This window comes from Thalassophryne amazonica, chromosome 14 (genome assembly GCF_902500255.1).
Source record: "Thalassophryne amazonica chromosome 14, fThaAma1.1, whole genome shotgun sequence".
In the NCBI taxonomy this organism is placed as follows: domain Eukaryota; kingdom Metazoa; phylum Chordata; class Actinopteri; order Batrachoidiformes; family Batrachoididae; genus Thalassophryne; species Thalassophryne amazonica.
The window spans coordinates 13417737-13440817 of NC_047116.1; the positions used below are offsets into that span (position 1 = coordinate 13417737).

General features: G+C 44.3%; 1 protein-coding gene across 3 annotated transcripts in view; it reads right to left on the reverse strand.

Moving 5' to 3' along the window:
* Positions 1 to 23081, reverse strand: part of dachd (dachshund d) — a 303945-nt gene that overhangs the window by 140621 nt on the left and 140243 nt on the right. For all 3 annotated transcript variants that reach the window (XM_034187000.1, XM_034186999.1, XM_034186998.1), the window contains exon 2: positions 21662 to 21777. In XM_034187000.1, the coding sequence (XP_034042891.1) occupies positions 21662 to 21777 (116 nt within the window). The remainder of the gene's footprint in view (positions 1 to 21661; positions 21778 to 23081) is intronic.

The following is a 23081-nucleotide window of genomic DNA, read 5'->3' on the forward strand; positions in this document are numbered from 1 at the left end:
GTAAATGTATTCATAAATATGAAAGAACAGGCTCTTAATAATTATTAACTATCGCATACTGTATTTTTTTTTTCTCAAGATTTGTTTTTGCATAAGTTTGAAAAAACAACAGATCATAAGTTTAGGATAAATTACTTATCATGAATTAAATTTTCGAAGTGGCACTAATGACAACACTCATACTGAACATAATTTCGCTTGCATAGACTGATTTTGGAGATCAAGCAATAATTGCAGATGGGCTTTCTGAGGTCCCAGATAGCTTTTCTGATTTCCTCTTATAACTTTCAGAATTTAGTAAATTAGCATATGGTCCATTGATACTTATGTGTAGACACTAGTCCCTAGAGGCAACTATTTTTGGTTTCAAATCTGGGCAAATGCAGTCCCAGAAAATTCCAAATGTGACAAACAAGAAACAGGTGTTGTAAACAAATCAGTGCTGCTAAAAATACAAACTTGCAGAAACAAAGATACTATTCTGACATGGTTTGCACATAAGACTGACATAGCATGTTTCAAGTACACACATATATGTCAGAAGGTGGTGGGGGGGCATACCATATTCTGTCCCCCCTGGTTGAAAAGGTGGGGGGACATGTCCCCCCTATCCCCCACCAAATTGCGCCCATGATTTGAAGTAAACTGAAAATAAAAAGTTAATATGAAGTGCACAACCCACTTCACCTCACTTTTTAAGTGTGCTAGCTATATATATTTTTCTAATTGTTCTGCCTGTATGTTTTCCTGTATTTGCCAAATATCTGTTGTGTAATGTGTGTAATAGTAGACACTTAAGTTACTTTTAAAACATACTTTTATACACATTTAACATAAATTAGCATTTATTATTAGAAAAAATAACTTAAAGATGTATTTGAAGTAAACTGAAAACAAAAAGTTAATATAAAGTGCACAACCCTGAGGTGGGTTGTGCACTTTATAATAACTTTTTGTTGTTCACTTTTTAAGTGTGTTAGCTGTATATATTTTTCTAATTGTTCTGCCTGTATATTTTCCTGTATTTGCCAGATTTGGTTTTGTCTTTTCAGAAGCCTAGGTTTTTTAAATAACTGCCATTATTTGCTCTGTCTGCTGTGTAACGTGTGTAGTACTAGACACTTGAAAGTTACTTTTACAACATACTTTTATGCATATTTAACATAAATTTCCTCACCCCGCTATTTTAAAAAAAAAATCTCTGGAGCCGCCACTGCAAGCATATAACTTCAACCCAATACATACCATATATTCAGGAGTACAAATCATGGGGATTTTGTTTGTTTGTTTGTCTTTATTGGTTTAGGAGGTAATGTTACTTACACTCTGGTGTGACTTATGTACCAAAAAAAATCATCATTTGTTATTAATAATTATAATGAATATTTACGTAGGCCCTTCTGAGGAATCAAAGCACAAAATAAAATTAAATCTACTAATTAAAGAATAAATGTCAATCATAAAAGTACACAACAGCAATGTACAAAAATCCCAAATTAAAGAGCTGAAAATGGTGCAACTTAAATACGATTTTTTCTTCTTCATGAAGCATTAGAGAGGTACTGACAGGTCTGAAGGGCGGAATAGGCTGGACGCAAATGCAGGACTCTGACAACAAGCTCTGTAAGACACATCAGTTTACTGAAACAGTAAACGAGGTTCGGTACACGGAAAGGCAGTCCAACAAGAGTGATACAAACAGAAACATCAGGCAGTAGGCGTGGTCGAGGATACAGGCAGGTAGTCGTAACACACGTGAAGCAGGCAGGACAAGAATACAATATAGAGCTGGAGAGTAGGCACAAGGCGCAACAATCTGGCGAAGAAATGAGGCAAACAAAGGAGCTTATGTACACCCAGGTGATGAGGTACAGATTGAGAGCAGGTGTGTGTGGAACGCCCCAGAAAGAAGGAGTGGCCAGGGAGAAGGACACACCCACAACCAGAAAACACAGACAGACAACCAGAGAAAGCGGCAGACAGATCCAGACAGGAAAACCCCCCCAGCAAGAGACAAAACAATATAAGCAAACCAAAACCAGCAAACAGGACCCAAAGCCTGACAGTACCCCCCCTCAAGGGCCGACCCCAGACGGCCCAGGAGCCGCAGGATGAGCCGCATGAAAGGCACGAATAAGACCGGGGTCCAACACAAACGGGAGGGAAACCCAGGACCGCTCCTCGGGACCGTAACCCTCCCAGTCCACCAATACTGGAGACCGCGACCCCGGCGGCACAAAGCAAGCAACCTGCGAACCGTAAAAACCGGACCCCCGTCCACCCACTGGGCAGGAGGAGGGGGAACGGCCGGAGGGCACAGCGGACTGGACCGATAAGGCTTAACCTGGCTAACATGAAACGTGGGGTGGATGCGCATGGCAGCAGGTAACCGAAGATGAACCGAAACAGGATGATGACCCTTAGTTATGGGGAAGGGACCAACGAACCTGGCGCTAATTTACGAGGAACCCACGGAGCGGGAGGGTGACGCATCAACACCACACCTTCTGACCAACAGTATAGGCCGGAGCGTCCGTCCGCCTGCAATCGGCAGCCGCTTTATAAAGAGCTGAAGAACGGACGAGCGCCCACCGAGCCCGCTCCCAGGTCCATTGGCACCGAACGATCAAACTGAGGGCAGACGGAACCGGAGATTGCAGATCAGCGGGGGTAAACAAAGAAGGTTGATGACCGAAAACCACGTGAAAAGGCGAATACCCAGAAGAATCTGACAGTAAACTGTTATGTGCTAATTCAATCCATGACAATTGTAAGGACCAGGTGGATGGATGTTGTGAGCACAAAATACGCAAACCTTTCTCCAATTCCTGATTGCACTGTTCTGACTGACCGTTTGCCTGCGGAGGGTACCCGGAAGTGAGACTGGAGGTGGCCCCTAGGAGACGGCAGAATTCCCTCCAAAATCCTGAGATGAACTGTGGACCTCGGTCGGAGACTATGTCCTGTGGAAACCCATGGAGACGAAAAACATGTTGGAGCATTAGTTCTGTTAACTCCTTGGCAGAAGGCAATTTCGGCAAAGGCACAGAATGACACATTTTGGAAAACCTATCAACAACAGTGAGAATTACTGTGTGTCCCCTTGAAGGGGGTTGTCCAGTAACAAAGTCCAGGGAGATATGAGTCCAGGGCTGTCTAGGAATTGACAGAGGCAGTAATGACCCAGAAGGAGGACGAGTGGAGGACTTGTGCATGGCACAAGCCTGACAGGCATTAACATATTCAGTAACATCCCTACTCATACAAGGCCACCAGAACCGCTGTTGGAGAATAAACATAGTCTTTTTAATACCTGGATGGCAGGAAAAGCGACTGCTGTGGCCCCACTCGATAACTGCCCCCCTAAGAGGAACCGGAACAAACAATCGATCGGCAGGACATTCGGTAGGTATGGTTTCATTCTCCAGTGAGGCCTTTATGCGTGATTCAATGTCCCAAGTGATCGCAGAAACAAAGCATGTGGATGGCAAAATATTACCGGGATCTGTTGGAGCATTGGGGTCATCAAACTGTCTGGACAAGGTGTCTGGTTTACCATTCTTTGACCCGGGCCGGTAAGTGATCACGAAGTTGAATCGGCTGAAAAATATTGCCCAGCGAGCCTGGCAAGCGTTTAGTCGCTTTGCGGAACGTAAATAAGCCAAATTCTTATGATCAGTGTAGACCAAGAATGGTATCTGTTCCCCCTCAAGCCAGTGTCGCCACTCCTCCAAGGCCACCTTGACCACAAGCAGCTCCCGATCGCCGATGCAATAATTACATTCTGCGGCAGACAACTTACGGGAAAGAAAGGCACACGGATGTAATCGTTTGTCTGTGGGACACATCTGAGACAGAATTGCTCCCAGGCCTACATCGGATGCATCAACCTCAACAACGAACTGCCGTGCGGGGTCAGGAAGGAGTAGCACTGGGGCGGTAGTGAACCGTTGCTTTAGGATCTTAAAGGCCTCGTCACATTCCGGTGTCCACTTGAACACACGTAGCGATGACGTTACATTTTGAAGTGGCGCAGCAACTGAACTGAAATTTCGGATGAACTTGCGATAGAAATTTGCAAATCCCAAAAACCTCTGAACTTCTTTACGGCAACTGGGCACCGCCCAATCATGTACTGCAGCCACCTTTTCAGGATGCATCTGAATCTTGCCCTCCGAAATAACAAAACCCAGAAAGGATACAGTAGGCTTATGGAATTCACATTTCTCCGCTTTGACATACAATCCGTTCCTTAAAAGGGTTTGTAACACGGTCCGTACATGCCGGGTGTGCGTTTCTAGGTCAGGGGAGAAAATCAGTATATCATCCAGATATACGAACACGAACGTATTCAAGAACTCCCATAGTACATCGTTAACTAGGTTCTGGAAGACAGCTGGTGCGTTAGTAAGCCCAAATGGCATCACCAAGTACTCGTAGTGACCGGAGGGGGTGTTAAACGCCGTCTTCCATTCGTCCCCCTCTCTAATCCTGACCAAATGATAAGCATTACGGAGATCTAATTTGGTGAATACTTTAGCCCCCTCCAGTGATTCAAAAGCGCACGACATCAAAGGTAAGGGATAACGGTTCTTCACAGTTATGTCGTTTAACCCTCGATAATCTATGCAAGGCCGAAGCGTCTTATCCTTTTTCTCCACAAAGAAAAATCCTGCCCCTGCAGGGGACGATGAGGGCCGTATTAATCCTGCGTCCAACGATTCCTGTATGTATGCCTGCATGGCGGTACGTTCAGGGGTGGACAGCGAGTATAATTTCCCTCAGGGAGGACTGGCCCCAGGCAACAAGTCAATGGCGCAATCGTACATACGATGAGGTGGGAGTGATTTAGTGTTAGATTTACTAAACACTGTTGCAAGGTCATGATAACAAGGCGGGACCCCGGCCAGGTCCGCCTGAACGAGCGTAGGCATTAGCTTATGGCTGATTAAACATTTTCCGGGGCACGAAGGCCCCATCCAGTTATCGTACCCTTAGCCCAATCGAAATTGGGACTGTGCCGTTGCAGCCAGGGATGCCCCAGAATGATGGAGTGAGTCATATTATCCAGCACTAAAAAACTGATTGTTTCCACATGGTTCTCACTGATAATTAGTCGGACGGACTGAGTGTGATGAGTGATTCTCCCAAGCTCATGTCCGTCCACCGCCCTGACTGCCAGAGGTCGTGAGATGGAAAACAATTTAAGGTGCAAGGACTTGGCGAGGGAGAGTAATATTAAATTGGCATCAGACCCAGAATCTACGAGGGCATGCACCATTTCTGAATTGTGATCAGATTGCAATTGAGCAGGAATATTATTCTGCGAATTAGAAGAAAAATAGAGCTGTGACTCACCCGTACTAAGGCCTGAGGTCTTGCAGAAGCACCCCTGACTGGACAACAAGTATTCAAATGACCTGATTTACCGCAATAGAAACACAGTCCCTCATCACATCTCCGCTGTCGTTCCTCCTGCGACAGATGCATGCGGCCGTGTTGCGTCGGCTCGTTAGTCCCAGGCCGTTTGACGTTGGAGTGAAGAGCCATGGTGGGATTTGGGTGCGAGGCGAAGGCGCCGAGGCAGACGAGGCGGCTCGCGGCGAGATCGTTCCGCCAAACGTCGGTCGATCCGGATTGCCAGTGCGATCAACTCGTCCAACTCCTCGGGTAATTCGGCGGCGATCAGCTTATCACGAATCTCAGCGGACAGTCCCTGGAAGAACACATCCTGAAGTGCAGCTGGATTCCACTCGCTCTTGGTGGCCAGGATGCGGAAGTCCACAGCGTAATCCGCCACTCGGCGAGTGCCCTGCTTGAGCCTCAGTAGGGAGCGCGCCGCCTCGCGTCCCGGCGGTGTGTGCTGGAATATCTGCTCGAGCGCCGCGGTGAAAGCTTGAAGGGAGGAGCAAGATGGCGACTGACGGCTCCACTCCGCAGTAGCCCACGCCGCAGCCCGCCCGACAATGGGAGATCAAGTATGCTATCTTCGTCCGATCGGACGGGAACATACAGGGCATCAGTTCAAAATGCAACTCACATTGCGTGATAAAGGGCATGACGTCACCAGTTTCCCCGGAGAATCGTTCAGGGCGGGAAAGATGAGTACAGATGGCTGCTTCCGGTGCAATGGTCGTCATGGCGACGGGCGGAAGTGGCACCGGGGAGCAGGTGTTGCTTCTTGCTGGGTCCGGGCTGGCCTGAATAGGAAGTTTTGACAGGAGCTGTTCCAAATGGGAGCTCACGGACGTCATGAAAGCATCCTGTCGCTGAGCTAACTCACCAAGACCGGTGCTAAGAGCGGTGAGCTGATCCTCTTGCTGGGCAAGTTGCTTACTGTGGTGACGTACCGCAAGCTGGAAAGTCGTAGAGTCCGCTGCATCCATTGTTGGCCAGATTGTTCTGACAGGTCTGAAGGGCGGAATAGGCTGGACGCAAATGCAGGACTCTGACAACAAGCTCTGTAAGACACAGCAGTTTACTGAAACAGTAAACGAGGTTCGGTACATGGAAAGGCAGTCCAACAAGAGTGATACAAACAGAAACATCAGGCAGTAGGCGTGGTCGAGGATACAGGCAGGTAGTCGTAACACACGTGAAGCAGGCAGGACAAGAATACAATACAGAGCTGGAGAGTAGGCACAAGGCGCAACAATCTGGCGAAGAAATGAGGCAAACAAAGGAGCTTATGTACACCCAGGTGATGAGGTACAGATTGAGAGCAGGTGTGTGTGGAACACCCCAGAAAGAAGGAGTGGCCAGAGAGAAGGACACACCCACAACCAGAAAACACAGACAGACAACAGAGAAAGGGGCAGACAGATCCAGACAGGAAAACCCCCCCCAGCAAGAGACAAAACAATATAAGCAAACCAAAACCAGCAAACAGGACCCAAAGCCTGACAGGTACAACTTACAACTTGTACTCCAGAAATATGTTTTTGTTTTTTTAATCAGATCCATGCATTATTGCTCTAATTATGCAATGAAATTCCTTATTTATCAGGATCTGAACCCAAATGTCAAAGGTTTTTCTTTGTGGGCAGATTTCAAAGGGATTTTGTGGAGACATAATGAAAATATCTGACTGAATTACAGGTGCGGATCAAGCTTCAGTTGGGGGGGGGAGTTGTGACTTGGTTGCATGTACAGATAATGTGTAGCTTTTTCCTGCATTCTAAGGCAATCTGGGAAGCTAAATACTGACGATCTTTTGTAATACACAATTTTTACTTTAGTCACTACAAATCTTCTGAGGACAGGGACATCAGTCAGATGAGCTGAGCTGCACACTCTGTGATGTCATAAAGATCTGTAATTTGCACATGCTGACTGGTGTTTTCATGGACATGACTCAGAACAGATACTACAGGGTGGGCCAGTAAAATGTTACCACTTTTTGATCATACGCGTTTTTGAAATGAGAACTTATTCGAAAATTTTATTTACAGACTTGTAACAGAAGCATCAAATTAACATTTGATACCAAAGGTTTCCCACTTTGTCTCTTGTTTTCCGCACAGTTCAATCATTGATGACATGTTCAATCCACACTCCTCTTCTTTGGATTACAGCTGCAACACGCACATTGAAGTTGTGATGACATTGCCACACATCTCAAGAGGGATTCTCCGAATTTCTTTTTCATTTTCAGGAACTGATATTCCTGAAAATGAAAAGGAAATCTTTGGAATTTTGGAAATTGTATGAATTAAAAAAGTGGTAACATTTTATTGGCCCACCCTGTACATGCTGTCAGGATGCAAACAATCCAAATATTTACAGTATTTTGTGATTTGATGCTCATAGTAAATTTTAATTAATCACCACATACAAGGGCATATTGATCAGTGAGGGGGGAGGGGTCGTTTTCTGACTCCCCCCGTCAGCTGGAGCTGTTACTCTGTTGCTCCTCAATGCACTCACTCAGTGCTCATCTCGTTGAGGTCAGCATCAGCGGCAACTCCAGCGTGGCAGCTGGGCTCAGCGTGGCCCTAATTTCCACGTCCGTCTGTGAACACATGCGGTAATGGTTATTTGACGTGGATGTCCACAGATGAGAATGGACCTGATCTGATTGATGTAGGAAGTGTGAGATTACACACGTGCATATGCTGAGCACACTGCAGAGATCATAAAGCACTGGTTTGTCATTGTGGTAGTTCCAGGGTTCTGGTGTGTCGGACGTGACTCAAATCTTTATTCATGAGGCCGCTCTCCCGCAGCAGGGACAGATAGCGCTAAATCTCCTGTACGTCTCAGGAGAGTTCCGGGACTCTTCCCAGCGACAGCGGCAGCAAAATAAAAGTCGTGCGGTGAGAAAACAAAGATATGTACCTATTAGCGAAATCCCTCATATACGCAACCCAGTATGACGGGTGTCTTTGTGAGGCTGCTCCTGCTTGATGTGCAGTTTTGCCTCACGTTTGACGTAGAACAAGGAAACATCTGCGTTTATCATCACTAAGCTGTCACAGCTCCGTGACGGGACTCAAGAGCAGCTATTAACCATGCTACAAGGAAAGGTAGAAATCGAACATGTGGCTCTAATACATGCACACAAAGACACACAAAAGAACATCCCGACCCGGGCAGCGTCGCCGCTCATCCCCAGCTGATAGGCAGATGGCGAGAGTCACTCTGAGCCTCTGACATGGAGGTGCATATAATTTAAAGCCCTGTTTGCATCTTAAAATACATCAGTACCATATTGACGTACAATATACATCATGTCACAGAGGGCCTTCTCGTTTGCAACGGGCCCCAGCCCCTGTTCCATATGCATAAGCAGCAGAGGGGGTGGGGGGCTGCCATCGCCTCATAAGAAGGCGATGCTTCTCCACATAATGAATGTGGCCTCTGCCCAGTCTGAAGGTCAGCCTTCATTTGTGTATAATGGGCAAGAGTCAACTGTTTTCCAAATGAGACGTATGCAGAACAGACTGCCGAGTAAATATTGAAATCACCTCTGGGCTGTTTGTGTGATAAATTCCCTTCACAAATCAGGTGCAGCTCAAAGGAGCGCCGCAGCGGTGCTTCCTGACGCTCGCTAACTGTGAGCGTGCTGCAGGTTGTGTGTCCTGAACGATTGTCTGTCTGCATAAAACCAAACGCTTCTCAACCGCAGGAACCCCAAACTATTTTAGCACCTCAGTGTCTGTTCTTGACCTGTTTTGAGTTCCAGGACAGGTACTAAGTGGAGATGAGTGTGGTCACTGACTGGTCAGATTGTTCTAATTGGACTAAGTTATGACGTTGTGCAGATACAAATGAGCATGTGAAGCACAAATGATTTTTAAATCTAAGGGATGGACCTTGGTGAGCAGGTCTGACAGCATGGGCTGATTACTGCACCCACCGCACCACAGACCCGTCTTGGTTCCTGGATGGGAACCTCTCAGGTAGACAGCCGATCCATTCCAATTTTCACAAACCTTGGTAAAGCACTGGTCAAGAAAAAACCCATGAATGTTTGGAGCAAACTATGATCAAGGGGCAGACCTGGGATTTCTTTAACATAGGTAGGGCTTTTAATTTTTGACAAAACCACTGGACAGCAACAAAGGTCTTCTCTCTGGAAGGTGTCGAGTGGAGCTGTCCTGAGGGATCACCTACCTTATCGTGGCTATCAGGTGCATACCTGAGGTGAGTCGTGCGGGTGCATGACTCCCCTTCCTATTGGCATTGATGGCTTTCTTCCACTGCTGTCAAAGAAGCTTCGAAAGCTCAGCAGTGATCTGTTTGAGGTCTTCAGACCTTGAAGTGGCCAAATCTCAGATGGTGGACACACATACTTCTGGCCTACTTGCCCTAACAGTCAGTGCACCAAGGGAGTGACAGCTGCTGTGGCAAACGCGGTCCTTCTAATGGTATTCAATGGTGTCAGAATCATGGATTCCTTGGGTGAGCTGTCTGTTGTCCCAGTCTATGCTCCAGTTGTGATGAGTGATGTCTTGGTGAGACTTTTTACATGCAACTTTACTTGATGATTGATGACTGACGATTGCATCAGAGGTGACACTCTATTGGTCATGGGTGATTTTAATGCCATTACGGGCACTGACAGAGCTGGCTGTGAGGCCTTTATTGGTCTGCATTGATCTCATAACTGTTACAAAAATAGCTTAACGCACCTTGACTTTACAAAAAGCTTGAGGCTACGTGTTGTTGGATTGTGGTTTTAACATCCATTTAAACAGTAGTACCATTGGACATGGTATTGTAATATGATTGCTAAGGCGATTGATCCAGTTCCCACAGGGAAGATGGGCATTTTTGAATATTATTCCTTCTAAAGAGCAACTCAGCCACATGGGGTGTGCCGCTAGTACACTCTGAGTGCCGGTGCAAAGCTTGGATAAATGAGTAGGGATCTGTAAGGAAGGGCATCCATTGTAAAACAAGCAAAAATAAAGATGCAGAGTACAAATATAATTTCCATACCAGATCGGTAAAAGGCCCGGGTTAACAATGACCGCCACCCACTGTTGCCCAACAGGGTGCCGGCAGAAATTGTGTTACTGCTGGGAAAAGAAGACGAAGAGGAGGAGAATGTGTCCAAAGACAGCAGGAGAAGATGAACACTAGAAAGGTGGAAGTGAGAGTCGGGTCTTTGAATGTTGGCAGTATGACTAGTAAAGAGAGAGAGCTGGCTGACATGTTGGAGAGGAGAAAGGTTGACACTGTGTGTGCAAGAGACCAAGTGGAAGGGAAGTAAGAGCAGGAGCATAGGCGGTGGGTTCAAGTTGTTGTATCATGGTGTGGATAGGAAGAGAAATGGTGTTGGGGTCATTTTAAAGGAAGAGTATGTTAAGAGAGTGTTGGAGGTAAGTTGGAAATTGAAGGGGTGATGATACATATCATCAGTGCATATGCCCCATCAGTAGGTTGTGAGACTCAGTCCAGAACGATGAAGTTAGATGAGGTGGTGGAGAGTGAATCCAAGCATGAAAGAGTGGTGATAGGAGTGGACTTCAATGGGCATGTCAGTCAGAGGAGAGATGGCAGTGGAGTTTCTAATCATATGGTTTAATAAAATCTTGGGAAATGAGAGGATGCCTGAGGAGTGGAGATGAAGTGTGCTGGTTTCTATTTTTAAGAACACGGGTGATGTGCAGAGCTGCAGTAACTACAGAGGCATTAAGCTGATCAGCCACAGCATGAAGTTATGAGAAAGAGTAGTAGAATATAGGCTTAAAAATCTGGTGCAGATGTGTTACCTGCAATATGGTTTCAAGCCAAGAAAGAACACTACGATGCAATGTTTGCTCTGAGAATACTGATAAAGTATAGAAAAGGCGGGAAGTAGTTACACTGTGTGTTTGTGGATTTTGACAAAGCTTATGACAGGGAGCCAAGAGAAGAGCTGTGGTAGTCCAGAGTGGCAGAGAAGTATGTGAGGGTGGTGCAGGACATGTACAAGAATAGTGTGAACATATCAGAGGGACAGCTCAGGTGGGACAGTTTTGAGACAAAGTCAGAGAGGTGAGATTGAGATGGTTTGGACATGTGCAGAGGAGGGACCCAGGGTATATAAGGAGAAGGATGCTGAGGATGGAGCCACCAGGCAGGAGGAGAAGAGGGAGACCAAAGAGAAGGTTTGTGGATGTGCTCTGGGAGGACATGCAGATGGTTGGTGTGACAGAGGAAGATACGGAGAACAGGGTGAGATAGAAATGATTGATCTGCTGTGGCGACTCCTAACAGGAGCAGTCGAAAAAAGAAGGAAATACCTTACAAAGAAAACCCCTGCAAAACAAACAAACAAACAAACAAACAAAAACAACAAAGCTCTGTACTTGACTTTTGACCAAGTGTTTGGTTGCCTATGATGCAAAGGCTTTTTGTTCCTACATGATAGCAATAAACCAACACTGTGAAGCAAACAACTGCATACAAACTGAAGGCTAGCTCTTACCTGTAATACTGTGCTACCACAGTCTAAACTGTTGAAAAAAATGGTTTGTGTACTTTTCACTACATTATAGGATAACAGAGAACAGTAATAATGCAGTCCTTTGAATATGCAGCACCTGAGCTAGGCTAGGGAGCTGACTTGCTACAGTGTCTAGCTAGTATGTAGCTAATGTACAATTGAACTTGCTGACCAGTTGCCACTGCAAATAGTCCATTCAGCTAATGTGTTAATACACCAACATTACATTGATTTAAAGAACGTACGTACTAGGAGTCAAAACAAAAAAAATGTGTCATGTGCTTCTTTGCACCAGCTGAAAGATAGGGCCCTTTGGAATTGCATTTTGTGGTGCCTGTTGTCAAGATCTTGTGCTACATAAATAAATGTAATTTATCTGTTTGTGTGAAAGAAGCTATCATAAGGATCCTCACAGAAATCTGATTGGAGTAAAGGCTGATAAACTGTGAAACAGCTGGATTGACGGCATCACCATTTGTCAGTTATCATTCAGCTCCAGCCGCCACGACACACTCCACAAATCGAAATCTTTCTTCCGATAATTGTTTCATTTCACCAGATCAATTCTCACATCATCACAACCGAAACCTCAACACCATCCCGTAATCGGGGAGCCTGGAAGATGTCGAAACCCAGCAACAAGTCTATTAAGCCACTGGAAGTCGAAACATCAACGAATCCGTTCGCACTCAGCACTAATCTGCATTTATTACTATGCAAACAAAACAATCCAGCCTCATATATTCTTTCAAAGTCACCTTTAGGTTCAGATACTTTTTCCTCGTATAAGTCAGAATCCTCCAGAGCACAAAACAAACAGTGCGTCGCGGCTGCATGTAGCGCGCGCGGCACCAGTCAAAGAAGGGAATAGGGAACATTTCAACAAATAGAGAAGAGCACGGCGCTGTCACATGGGGAGCACAAAACAGCAAATAACAGAGACAAGGTCTGATGGTAGCCCTTGGAGCAGCTGTCATATTAAATAATAATGAAGGATCTATTAATATGCAAAGGAAGCAGCAGCCGACTGGCTTAACGCTGTCATGCCTCTGCATATTGTCAGGATCTTCATCATTAATTAACATGCTAGCTGCCCCATACCTGCGCCAATGTCAGAACATTCTTACAACAAACACCTCAATGCCTGTGCCCTCTGCAACTAACTGGCATAATTAAATTAAAATCAGATTAACTTCACGTCAGTACACAAAAGCCCGACTTTTGCCACTTTCTTTAGCAGTGATATTTTGTTGTTGTTGTGAAAAAGCCACAGCTTATCTGTTGTGTTCCCGCTCTTGCTCTGCACCACGGGCAACAAAGAAAACACTTCTATTTATCGGCCGCGCAGGATAAGAGGGAAGAGCCGCTCCATGCCAATGAGCACGGACGCCTAATTTTATGCATTGACTGGTGGCAGCGAGGCGGCGACAAACTGGGCTCGGGAACAACTCTTAGGGACACGGCATCACTTGAACTGTGCTATTCACATCATGACAAATTTAGTGTCAATTACAGAGCGAGCTAACCTTATGACAAGCAGCGGACTGGAAGAGGAGGGGCCACAGCGTAGGGAAACGACACTAAATTACCTGCTGCACACTGGATAAATTTTGAAGCGGTTTGAAGTGCCACAGGATTAGATGATCCACTCTAGATGGCCACGTGCTAATTGTACATCAAAACACACACATCAAATATAACAGGAAGCCCCCACCTGCAGGAAAACTGCCCATCCGAGACAGTGAAGTCAGAACCAGGCGGGATTTGAAAAATATTGTTTTGATCAGTAAAGTAGAGGATGCGTGAGGTAGGATGGAGGTGACATTCATTTCTCTAATGGTAAATGCAGTACTCTTGCGTTATTCAACAGGGTGAAGCCATATCCAGGACATAAATGAATTATATTGAAGCTGCTGCTTAAGTAGTGGGCAGAGTGTGAGTGGAGGCCCTCTCCACTTTAAAGGAGATGTCATCTCCGTGTGGTGTCACTCCACAGCAAATAATCCGATTTGGGGGCCAATCTGCCTGTAATGCATCAGCAACTGGAAAGGCTCCAAGCACACACACCCCCTTCCACCGGGGGCATGCACATATTCAGACCACACTCACACATACGTGTGCTTTTACTCACACGTGTAAAGGACTATTTCCTTAAATGGGCGCCTAAGCATATTAAGATGTCCTTTTCTAAATGGAACTGGTGTCAAGGGCAAAGATACATATGTTAACAATGTGTTTCACACGGGCCTCCCTGGTCCCGCTAAAGCCTTTTTATGCGTTTCTGTCTGCACATGTGTAGTGTGAAATGTCCGTGTGGCTGGTTTAATGTTTGTGCACACACTCGCGCGTCCACTGGGTGGCAGTGTCCTTGAACAGCTTAGAACTGGAGTCACAAACCAGCACAATGAGCAGTAATTGCTTAACAGCATTCATCGAGTTCCAACCATGAGTGCATGAAAAATTTCGGAAAGCCGTGCAGACATCCTGCGTGTGTCAGGTTAAGATTCAGAATAATGCAAACTCATTATTCCTGCAGCGTCCCGCCACGTTTACATTCATGTAGTAGGAGCTAGCATCATTACCACCAATGCTCCTCACCGTGCTGGTGCTTCAGCCAAAAATAAAAGTACTCCTTTGTGTTTTTTTGCCGACTTTTCTTCAGATCAAACAATCACAACAAGAACAGATACAATGCTTCATTTCCACATACCTCAGAGGTACCATTTACTCCCGTTTACCCGATTCATTCCAATGGAAGCCTCCATGATGGCGGATGTTTGTGCAAAGTTTGTCTTTTTGCTTTGTTTTTGTTTATTTTGTTTTGTTTGTTTGTTTGTTTTTTTTCTTTTCTTTTTGGTCAACAATTTTTTCAGCACATTGAAAAAATTATCATTTTTGTTCTATGTTTTGTTTTTGTTTGCTTTATTACAATAAATCACTGATAAAATTAATTAGGTATACATAAACAGACGCAGTATAATTAAAGATTTTAACCAAAAGCACAGCATAAACATTATGTGTATGTATATATATATATATATATATCACAAAATTTGCATTCAAAATCACAAACATTCTTGCAGTCTAAAAAGTAAGTTACCATCTAAATAATGACACTATTTTATGAAATATTTTTAGGCAACCACTGGTACAGACAAACTGATGCCAGGCATCTTGTTGACAGTTGAGCTAAAAACCTAAGACTTGAAAGATGATAGCAAATTTCAAGAGGTAAATGGTTTCAGAATCTGGTCTATGTTAGTGCCATTAAATTGGATGAAACTTTCCATTGTCATATCTTCATTCCCTTTTTATGTATCTACAAATAAATATAACATCATTAATTCACATTCATATGATAATTTATATGCATATATAAAGCACTTCTATGGTCACAGTGGTTTACATTCACCCACCTATGTCAGGGTGCTGCCATGCTAGGTACTCAACTGCACACTGGGAGCCGCTTTGGGATTAAGACCCTTGCCCTAAGGCCCTTAGTGATTTTGAGGTCTGATGGGAATTGGAGCCAGGGACCCTTAGGCTGCAAACGCCACCGCTTTAGCTGCTTGACCATCACCTCTCCATGGATGGACATAATGGAAGTAAATTCTTGTTTTGCTTTCTAATGTAAACACTCTAATCCAACACTCGTTTTGCCCCCAAAATTAAATAGTGCACTGGCTTTTTTCTGGCTTGGCGAACTGGTAAAGCCTCTGCAAGAGCCAAATCTTCACATTCTCCATGCGCATGCTCATGTGTTAATTCGCCTGAAAAATGAACTAATCCAACATGACATGATGGTGTTTCTCTTTCAGTTTCTCAATGGGGGTTTTGTGCCATCAGTCAGTAAATTTGAGCACGACAAGGAGATCAATTAGTCGCCTACTTAGATGCTAACTTATGTGTGGTCAATTATAGATAATTATTAATCTGTCAAAATTTGTAACTTTCCTGACATTTAATGCTTAATGCTGTAATCACAACAATAAATGGTTTAATTACAACATAGAAATTGATGGAAAAGTTCTGTCTGCACACAGTTTGGAAGCTGGAGGCCGTTAGAGGACCAAAAATCTCAATTACTTTATCTGCGCACCGTGAATACCCAGACTAAATGTCAAGATCACAGAGTCCCTCTGGGCTTAAAGGGGACGATATCAAAAGGCTTTTCTGTTGCTTTATGTTCCACTAAATAACACCTCTCGTTCTCACCATTGTGCTTCTCTGTCTTCACGTCGGCCTTTAAGTTCTTAGTGACCTCACCCTATTCCCAGAGGTCAAAGCGCTGGCCTGTGAGGCTCAATTGTACTGAATAGTGCATACGGCCCAGTCTGTGTGGAATGTGGAATTTCACATACTTCACAGATGATGCTTTGCTGTTTCTTGAAGAGTGAGATGAGTTAAAAAAAAAAGAAAAAACAAAACACAATGTTATTGAAGAACAGCAGTGGGAAGCAGCTGTGGTGTTTTATCTCTTCATAGAGTTATGCACTTAATGGTTGGTTAAATACAATATACACCAAACGAGCGCCCTTCAACGCTACGCTGTAAGACATATAGAGAAGGAGGAGAGTAAAATATGCAAATCAGTGCACTTACGGCCACCAACATCAAAGCAGCCACAACGAAACCAGCCGCAAATAGAACAAAAGCATTAGCTGCAATAAGACGCGGCCTAGGGCTTCGTTAGGGCACAAACGGTTGTTGTTGATTCTTGTGGCGATAAGCTTGCTTTAGCATCACCACTGCCTATGTACATATAGCAGTGGAGTGGATTTAATCGCGCTAATTAGAATACACTCAAGGCAAAATGCAACATCTACTGGAATAATCTGAGAGAAAAGATCTCCAGTCCAATTTATTCTTCGCCTCTTCATTTACGGCGAGCGGCTGGTGTCTGGTGGTTGGGTGCATGTGTCACTTTGGACTGGTTGCCATTTCGCGGACAAGCTGTGGGGAGGATGCTTGTAGGGAGGCTGCATGTGCCTGAGTACGTGTGACAGGCTGAGACCTCAACAGTGTGAATCAGAGCCTTAGCGACAGACTTTGACATACTAAAGGTCTTCACAAGTCCACTTGGTTCCTAGTAACTGAGACTTAACTAATATCCTTTAGTTAAGTTTCATCTGGTCCAGGTTTGGGACATGTCCTAGTGTGTTAGGTCTTTGTCTCAATGTGCCTAAAGTTGCTGGTGTGTGTCAAAAGAAATCAAACTTTGAAGGCAATACAATGTATTTTAGACTTCCAACTGTTGTGATTCTGGAGCACTCTGTGTTCTTTTTCCAAGGTTGCTGGTGATGACTAAATGTCTTTGTACTTGGCCTCTTTGGATGAATCTTTGGGCACCACTGGAAAGACTTTGTGTCAAATGAACGCTTACTTATGGAGACTAAGCATGGTGAGGAAGCATCAGCTATGACATTGTTGGCCCTATACAGAGTTAGCCTGGGCATGATCCAGCACACGGGTGCCTCAGCGCTGAGGACCACAGCTGGTGGAGAAAGCCGAGGGGATGGCCGTGTTTTACCTGGCAGCAGCAAATACTGTACTTTCCGGAATAGAAGTCACACTGGAGTATAGGTCACACTAGTGTGCCTTAAATGACAGAGCGGTGACATGACCAGTCGAAAAAAATGGTCATGTAACTCATGGAGCCATCTTGTTTCCAAAATAGCATTTGCTGTTAATCTGTCTGCATGGAAATCCAGCTATTTCCAGCTGTGCACTTGGAGGCACAAATAGAAACATCAAGGGCTTCAAAATGTACAGATTCCCTTCAGATTTGAATAGAAGAAACATTTGGGAAAATAAAGTCAGCCGTGTGGAATGGAATCGACTTCATCGTCAAAGTTTTACGTGGTAAATTTATTGTTCAGTCCCATGTACAGTAAAACTCACCTAAACTGTCATCGTATAAGGGTGATTCTTTAACTACGGGCACTATTGGCCTTGTAAATGTAATTTCCACCACACCATTTCCTTACAATATAAAGCGCCTTGGGGCAACTGTTTGTTGTGATTTGGCGCTATATACATGTGCTCTGATGTCACTGTTTATCTCCATAGAAACTACCTAAACAATCTTTCATACAAACTGTTTAAAGGGACATTACAGTGTTGTGGTGGAAATTATGGCAACAGTGTGGGACAACTACATTTTGTTTAAAAAAATCAGAACAGTTGTATGACATTGAAGACCCCAATTATGTTTTGATTATTTTACTGATATTTTATTCAGAGATATTTTAAAACATTAGAAAAAATGTTTTTTTACCATTTATTTTTTATCATTGAAGATCAAAAGTCTGGGTGTGGGACAAGCACAAAACAGCAATATTTGCATATAATGATGCTGAAAAAAGGTGAAAACGTCCTCATAGACTACTAGAACAAATTTCTTAAAACACTTTCATTGTAAAGATAACTATAAAAGTGTGAAATTTCCCCTTTTTTCTGTTTTTCATACAATATGATCAAAGGACATAATAAGTGCCCGTAGTCTAAGATATTCACAGTCACTGGACAAAAAAGTCCCCTTGTTTTTATATTGTTTTCCATGTAATAAACATTGTATATAACAGATTTTTCGCTCACATCGGATAAAATGTCTGGTCCGAACGCAATGTATTTCCATTGAAAACCCCTGAGCATTGTGGACTTGCACAGTAACAGCAGTACAAATTAAAGTTCAGTGCTCTGACAGTCACTGATTTGAGTAAAGTGGGACCGGAGTCATTTCCCTGTTTAAAAGTCTGATTGTTTATTTTTTTTCACACCGTGCTCAGACTCTGACCCGCAGCCTGGACATGCACCTGTCAAATCAGACACAAAAGGCAGTGATTTGACACTTTCTGCTTTCGCTGCTTAATCGGCCATCATATGATAATAGTTTTTGTAGTGTGCACGCTGATTTCAAATGGATCAGAAAAGTCTGCAACCTCACAACAGTCTGAAAAAGATGAAATTGTACAGCTTAGCTTTGATTTGGAGGTGATGAATGTAGAAAGAAAAGCTTGTTGAGGGACAAATTAGTCCACAATAAAGTAGAGCCAGAGAACTTTAAAACTGTCACAGACGTCATTGCATGACACGGAATTACAGCTGTGCAACTGCATAAATCAGGCTTCAAATTAATTAAATAAGTCACCATAAATTGTGAATTTATGTACATTTGATAGCTTAACTATTTTTATATTTATTTTGATAGCACCTGTACCTGGATGTCCTGCTGTCTGTGGTTAAACGATTTAAAAAAATGTTGAAAACATAAAAGGTTCATTCAGTAGCTCAGCGCAGTTGGAACCAAAATGGCAACCAAGAGCACCTGCAGAGGCACAGTGCCTCTGCAGGTGCTCTTCAACCGGAGCCTGCAGACGGGGCAGGTGCCGAGGCAGTGGAAGACCTCGTGCATTGTGCCAGTGCCCAAGGTTGGGAGGCCGTCGGGGTCAAAGACTACAGACCAGTGGCCCTGACGTCTGTAGTTATGAAGAGTCTTGAGAGGCTCCTCCTTCGGCTTCTTGGGCCACAGTTACAGCCTGTGCTTGACCCTTTACAGTTTGCCTATTGAGCGCACATGGGTGTGGAGGATGCCATACTGTTCATGCTGCACAGGGCACTCTCCTTTCTTGACAGTTTGGGGGGTATGTGCGGCTTATGTTCTTCGACTTCTCAAGCGCATTTAATACCATCCATCCCTCTATTTTGCGGGATAAGCTTGAGAAGTTGGGTTTGGAGCAGGTATTTATCTCCTGGATCAACAGCTACTTGACAGAGAGGCCACAGTACGTCAGGCTGGGGCAGGCAGTTTCTGTAACTGTGCTAACAATCATTGGCGCTCCCCAGGGAACGGTCCTTTCCCCTTTTCTTTTCACACTGTATACATCTGACTTCACCTACAGAACTCCAGCATGTCATATGCAGAAAAATTCTGATGACACGGCTGTGGTGGCCTGTGTGAGGGGAGGGGACGAGACGGAGTACAGGGCAGTCATCAGGGAGGTCACCAACTGGAGCAGGTGCAATGGGCTGGTGTTGAACACCAACAAAACAAAGGAAATGATAGTTGACTTTGGCAGGAGGAGAGTACAACACCTACCAGTCAATATCGTCCAACGTGGGCATTGAGGTGGTTCCCACGTACAAGTACCTCGGAGTCCATATTGACAATAGACTGGACTGGTCAGTGCAGGTAAATGCAGAATATAAAAGGGGACAAAGCCGACTGTTCTACCTCAGAAGACTGAAATCCTTGGATGTTTGTAATGATATGCTTTTCCTTTTTTATCAATCTGTGGTGACCAGCGCTGTATTGTTTGCTGTTGTGTGTTGGGGAAACAGCATGTCTGTCAGGGACAGTAACAGACTGGAGAAATTTATTAGGAAGTGCGTGTCAGTGATGGGGAGGGAGGCGGTTTCTGTGGGTGAACTGGTGGAGAGCAGAATGAGGTGTATTATGAACTCTATTATCTAAATTATCTATCTATCTATCTATCTATCTATCTATCTATCTATCTATGTTCTGAGTTGACGCCACTCTCTCAATTAAGGCACTCTAGGTAGGTCACACCTTTCTTCTGTATTATCAGCTCTTTAATTTGGGATTTTTGAGCACTGTTGTCATGTTCTTGTTATTATTGGAATTTATCCTTTATTATTGGAGTTTATTTTGTTCGGTGCTTTGATTCCTGGGAAAGACCCACATATATAAACAATTATTATTATTATTATTAATACTGTTTCCCACACTGGCATAAAGTAGCATGCTAATTTGGGGGTGGGGGTATTTTTTATTTGCGTGTTTTCTGAACAAATAACGTAGCCTACACTTTACCCGAACAAAATAATTCCACGGGCTAAAATTTAAGATTTGGTGGCACTGTTTTACATGTGAAAAAAAAAAATTGTGAAGTAGCGCCCCCTTAAGGGCGGTGCTGCACACTATGCATTCAAGACGTTCTTTCATGATTTTGTCACGCATCTTTTGAAATCCACTGGTGCGTTTACACCTACGTTGTTCCGAGCAGAGACTTGCGATCAGCTCTGGTGATGTGGTCCACCATTATCAGGAGGAACACACCGTTTTGTTTCTGCAGAGTGATCTTTGAACTCTGACGTCTTCAAAAATCACTACCTACTGCAAGTATTTTTGTTTGTCTTGTTTTAGTTTTGAGGGCACCATGGTGGCACAAACAGCTAGTAGACCTGCCTCCCAACAACAGGGGTTTCATGAAGGAAGGAAGTACAAGTTGTAATGAAAAAAATAACCGTCCGTATGGATTTCAGATCATCTGTAACCACTACAGTTACAGCTGCATGTTGTAAAGTAGCTTAATAATGGCAACTACAAATGGTACGTATTGAAACTGCTGCAAGAAGAAGCTCTGTGGTACTCGCCCCGTTCCCCGTGTGTCAGGAAGGAAACCTGTGCCACATGTGGATCCTTACTGAATCCACTGACCCTGAACAAAAGCAAGAAAATCCAAAAGAAATTAGTTTAGGCTGACGTAAACAGCCACTAGTGGGGATTCTCCTCTTCGGCCTCGTTGGGCTGACAACGTTATGGATCGACTGTAATTACCCTCAGACTCCTTTTGGGCCGAGTCCAATAACACTTGAAATTAAATTTTTTACACGTCAGGTTTGAGCAGGGTTATACACGGCTCAGTTTCACATCAGCTCGAGACTTTGGTCTGCGATGACCTCCACTGCACACTGAAACCATACCTGTCGGGGGGATCATGCCAGGAGACATGAGCCCGGGGACCGAGTGGGGCATGATGTGGGGGTTCTCCGGCGATGTCACACTCTGAGTCCTCTTCGGAGGCCGTCCGGGTCTGGAGCTGAAACACCAGCAGAGAAGGAGGAGAGCGTGGGTGAGAAATGAGGAGACTGGTAGAGGAGGAGGGGCTGTGTGGGTGTGGGTGAGGAGAAGGATTTGGGGGTGGGTGGGTGGGGGGGGTGTTAACATTTAGACCACTCCAGAATGCAATTCCCTTCCAACGAGCTTACATGTACTGTAAATAAATTTCTTTTCAAGGACAGTTGCTTTCTGCAGCTCAACATAATAGACTTCCATAACTAATTAGATTACACGGTGAATTCATTTCCTTTATTGAAGATCAACCACTTTTTGATGCATAATTCATAACCTGTACCTCGTTACCTGTTCCTCTGTATTAATATCCCCACACTATTTGAATTGCCTCGTTTGCATATGCTAAAATCCAGTGCACGGCCCTCGGCCTGGAAATTACATGTTAACTTGTTATAATTATTGCAGTCAGGCCACTATTGATTTATGAGACTTTTAAAAACCAAATATGTGTAGTTCTGGTAATGAATGATATTTTAAGGTTCTTCAGGAAATTAAAAGGCAATGGCTGCCTTAGGAAATGTTCTGCTTGCTTGATTTAATGCGTGCCTTAGCTGGAAGGTGGTGTGACAGAGTGATTCAGACCTGTTGGACGGTTCTGATGGGGGAGTTTTATTACACCAAACGAGGGGCACAGATCCAGGCGTGATAAATGACTGTGCCACCTCACCGTGGAGGAGAAAAGGCCTTCAAAGCAGATACTACACCCCTGACTTTCCACACATCTTACTCATTCACTTATTAACACAGCTCGGAGTTGCAATCAATACCTACTTTGCTAGCTTATAGTTACAAAGAAAAGCCTACAGGGGAAAAAAGAGATGCAACAACCATATAATGAGCGGGGCCACAATCCCGTACAGGTATATTCTTCATGAACAAGGAACTAGGTGTCTCAGCCAAAGATGAATTATTGTGACTTGACACTGGTGACATATTGGCTTCATGCATTATTTCAGATACAATAGTCCATTTCGTGCAGTGCCGCGATACTAAATTCCTCCTAAGATGAACTTTTATTCATGTTCAAAGTACCAAAGGGCTCCAGGATGGGAGGCCAGTGTACGCAGATAGACAAACAAAAAGCTGCTGACACTTTATAAATGGTGCGTTGCATTGTTCTATTGGGAGCCAAGCAGTGACTCCCAAATATGTGCCGTACCACCGCGAGTGTCCTGCTTTGCTTGGGTTTAAAGTCTTCCTGCTGCTCTTGATACTTAAACTTTGACCTGACCGCTGCTGAGTGCCAGACATACAAGAAGAAGAATTCAG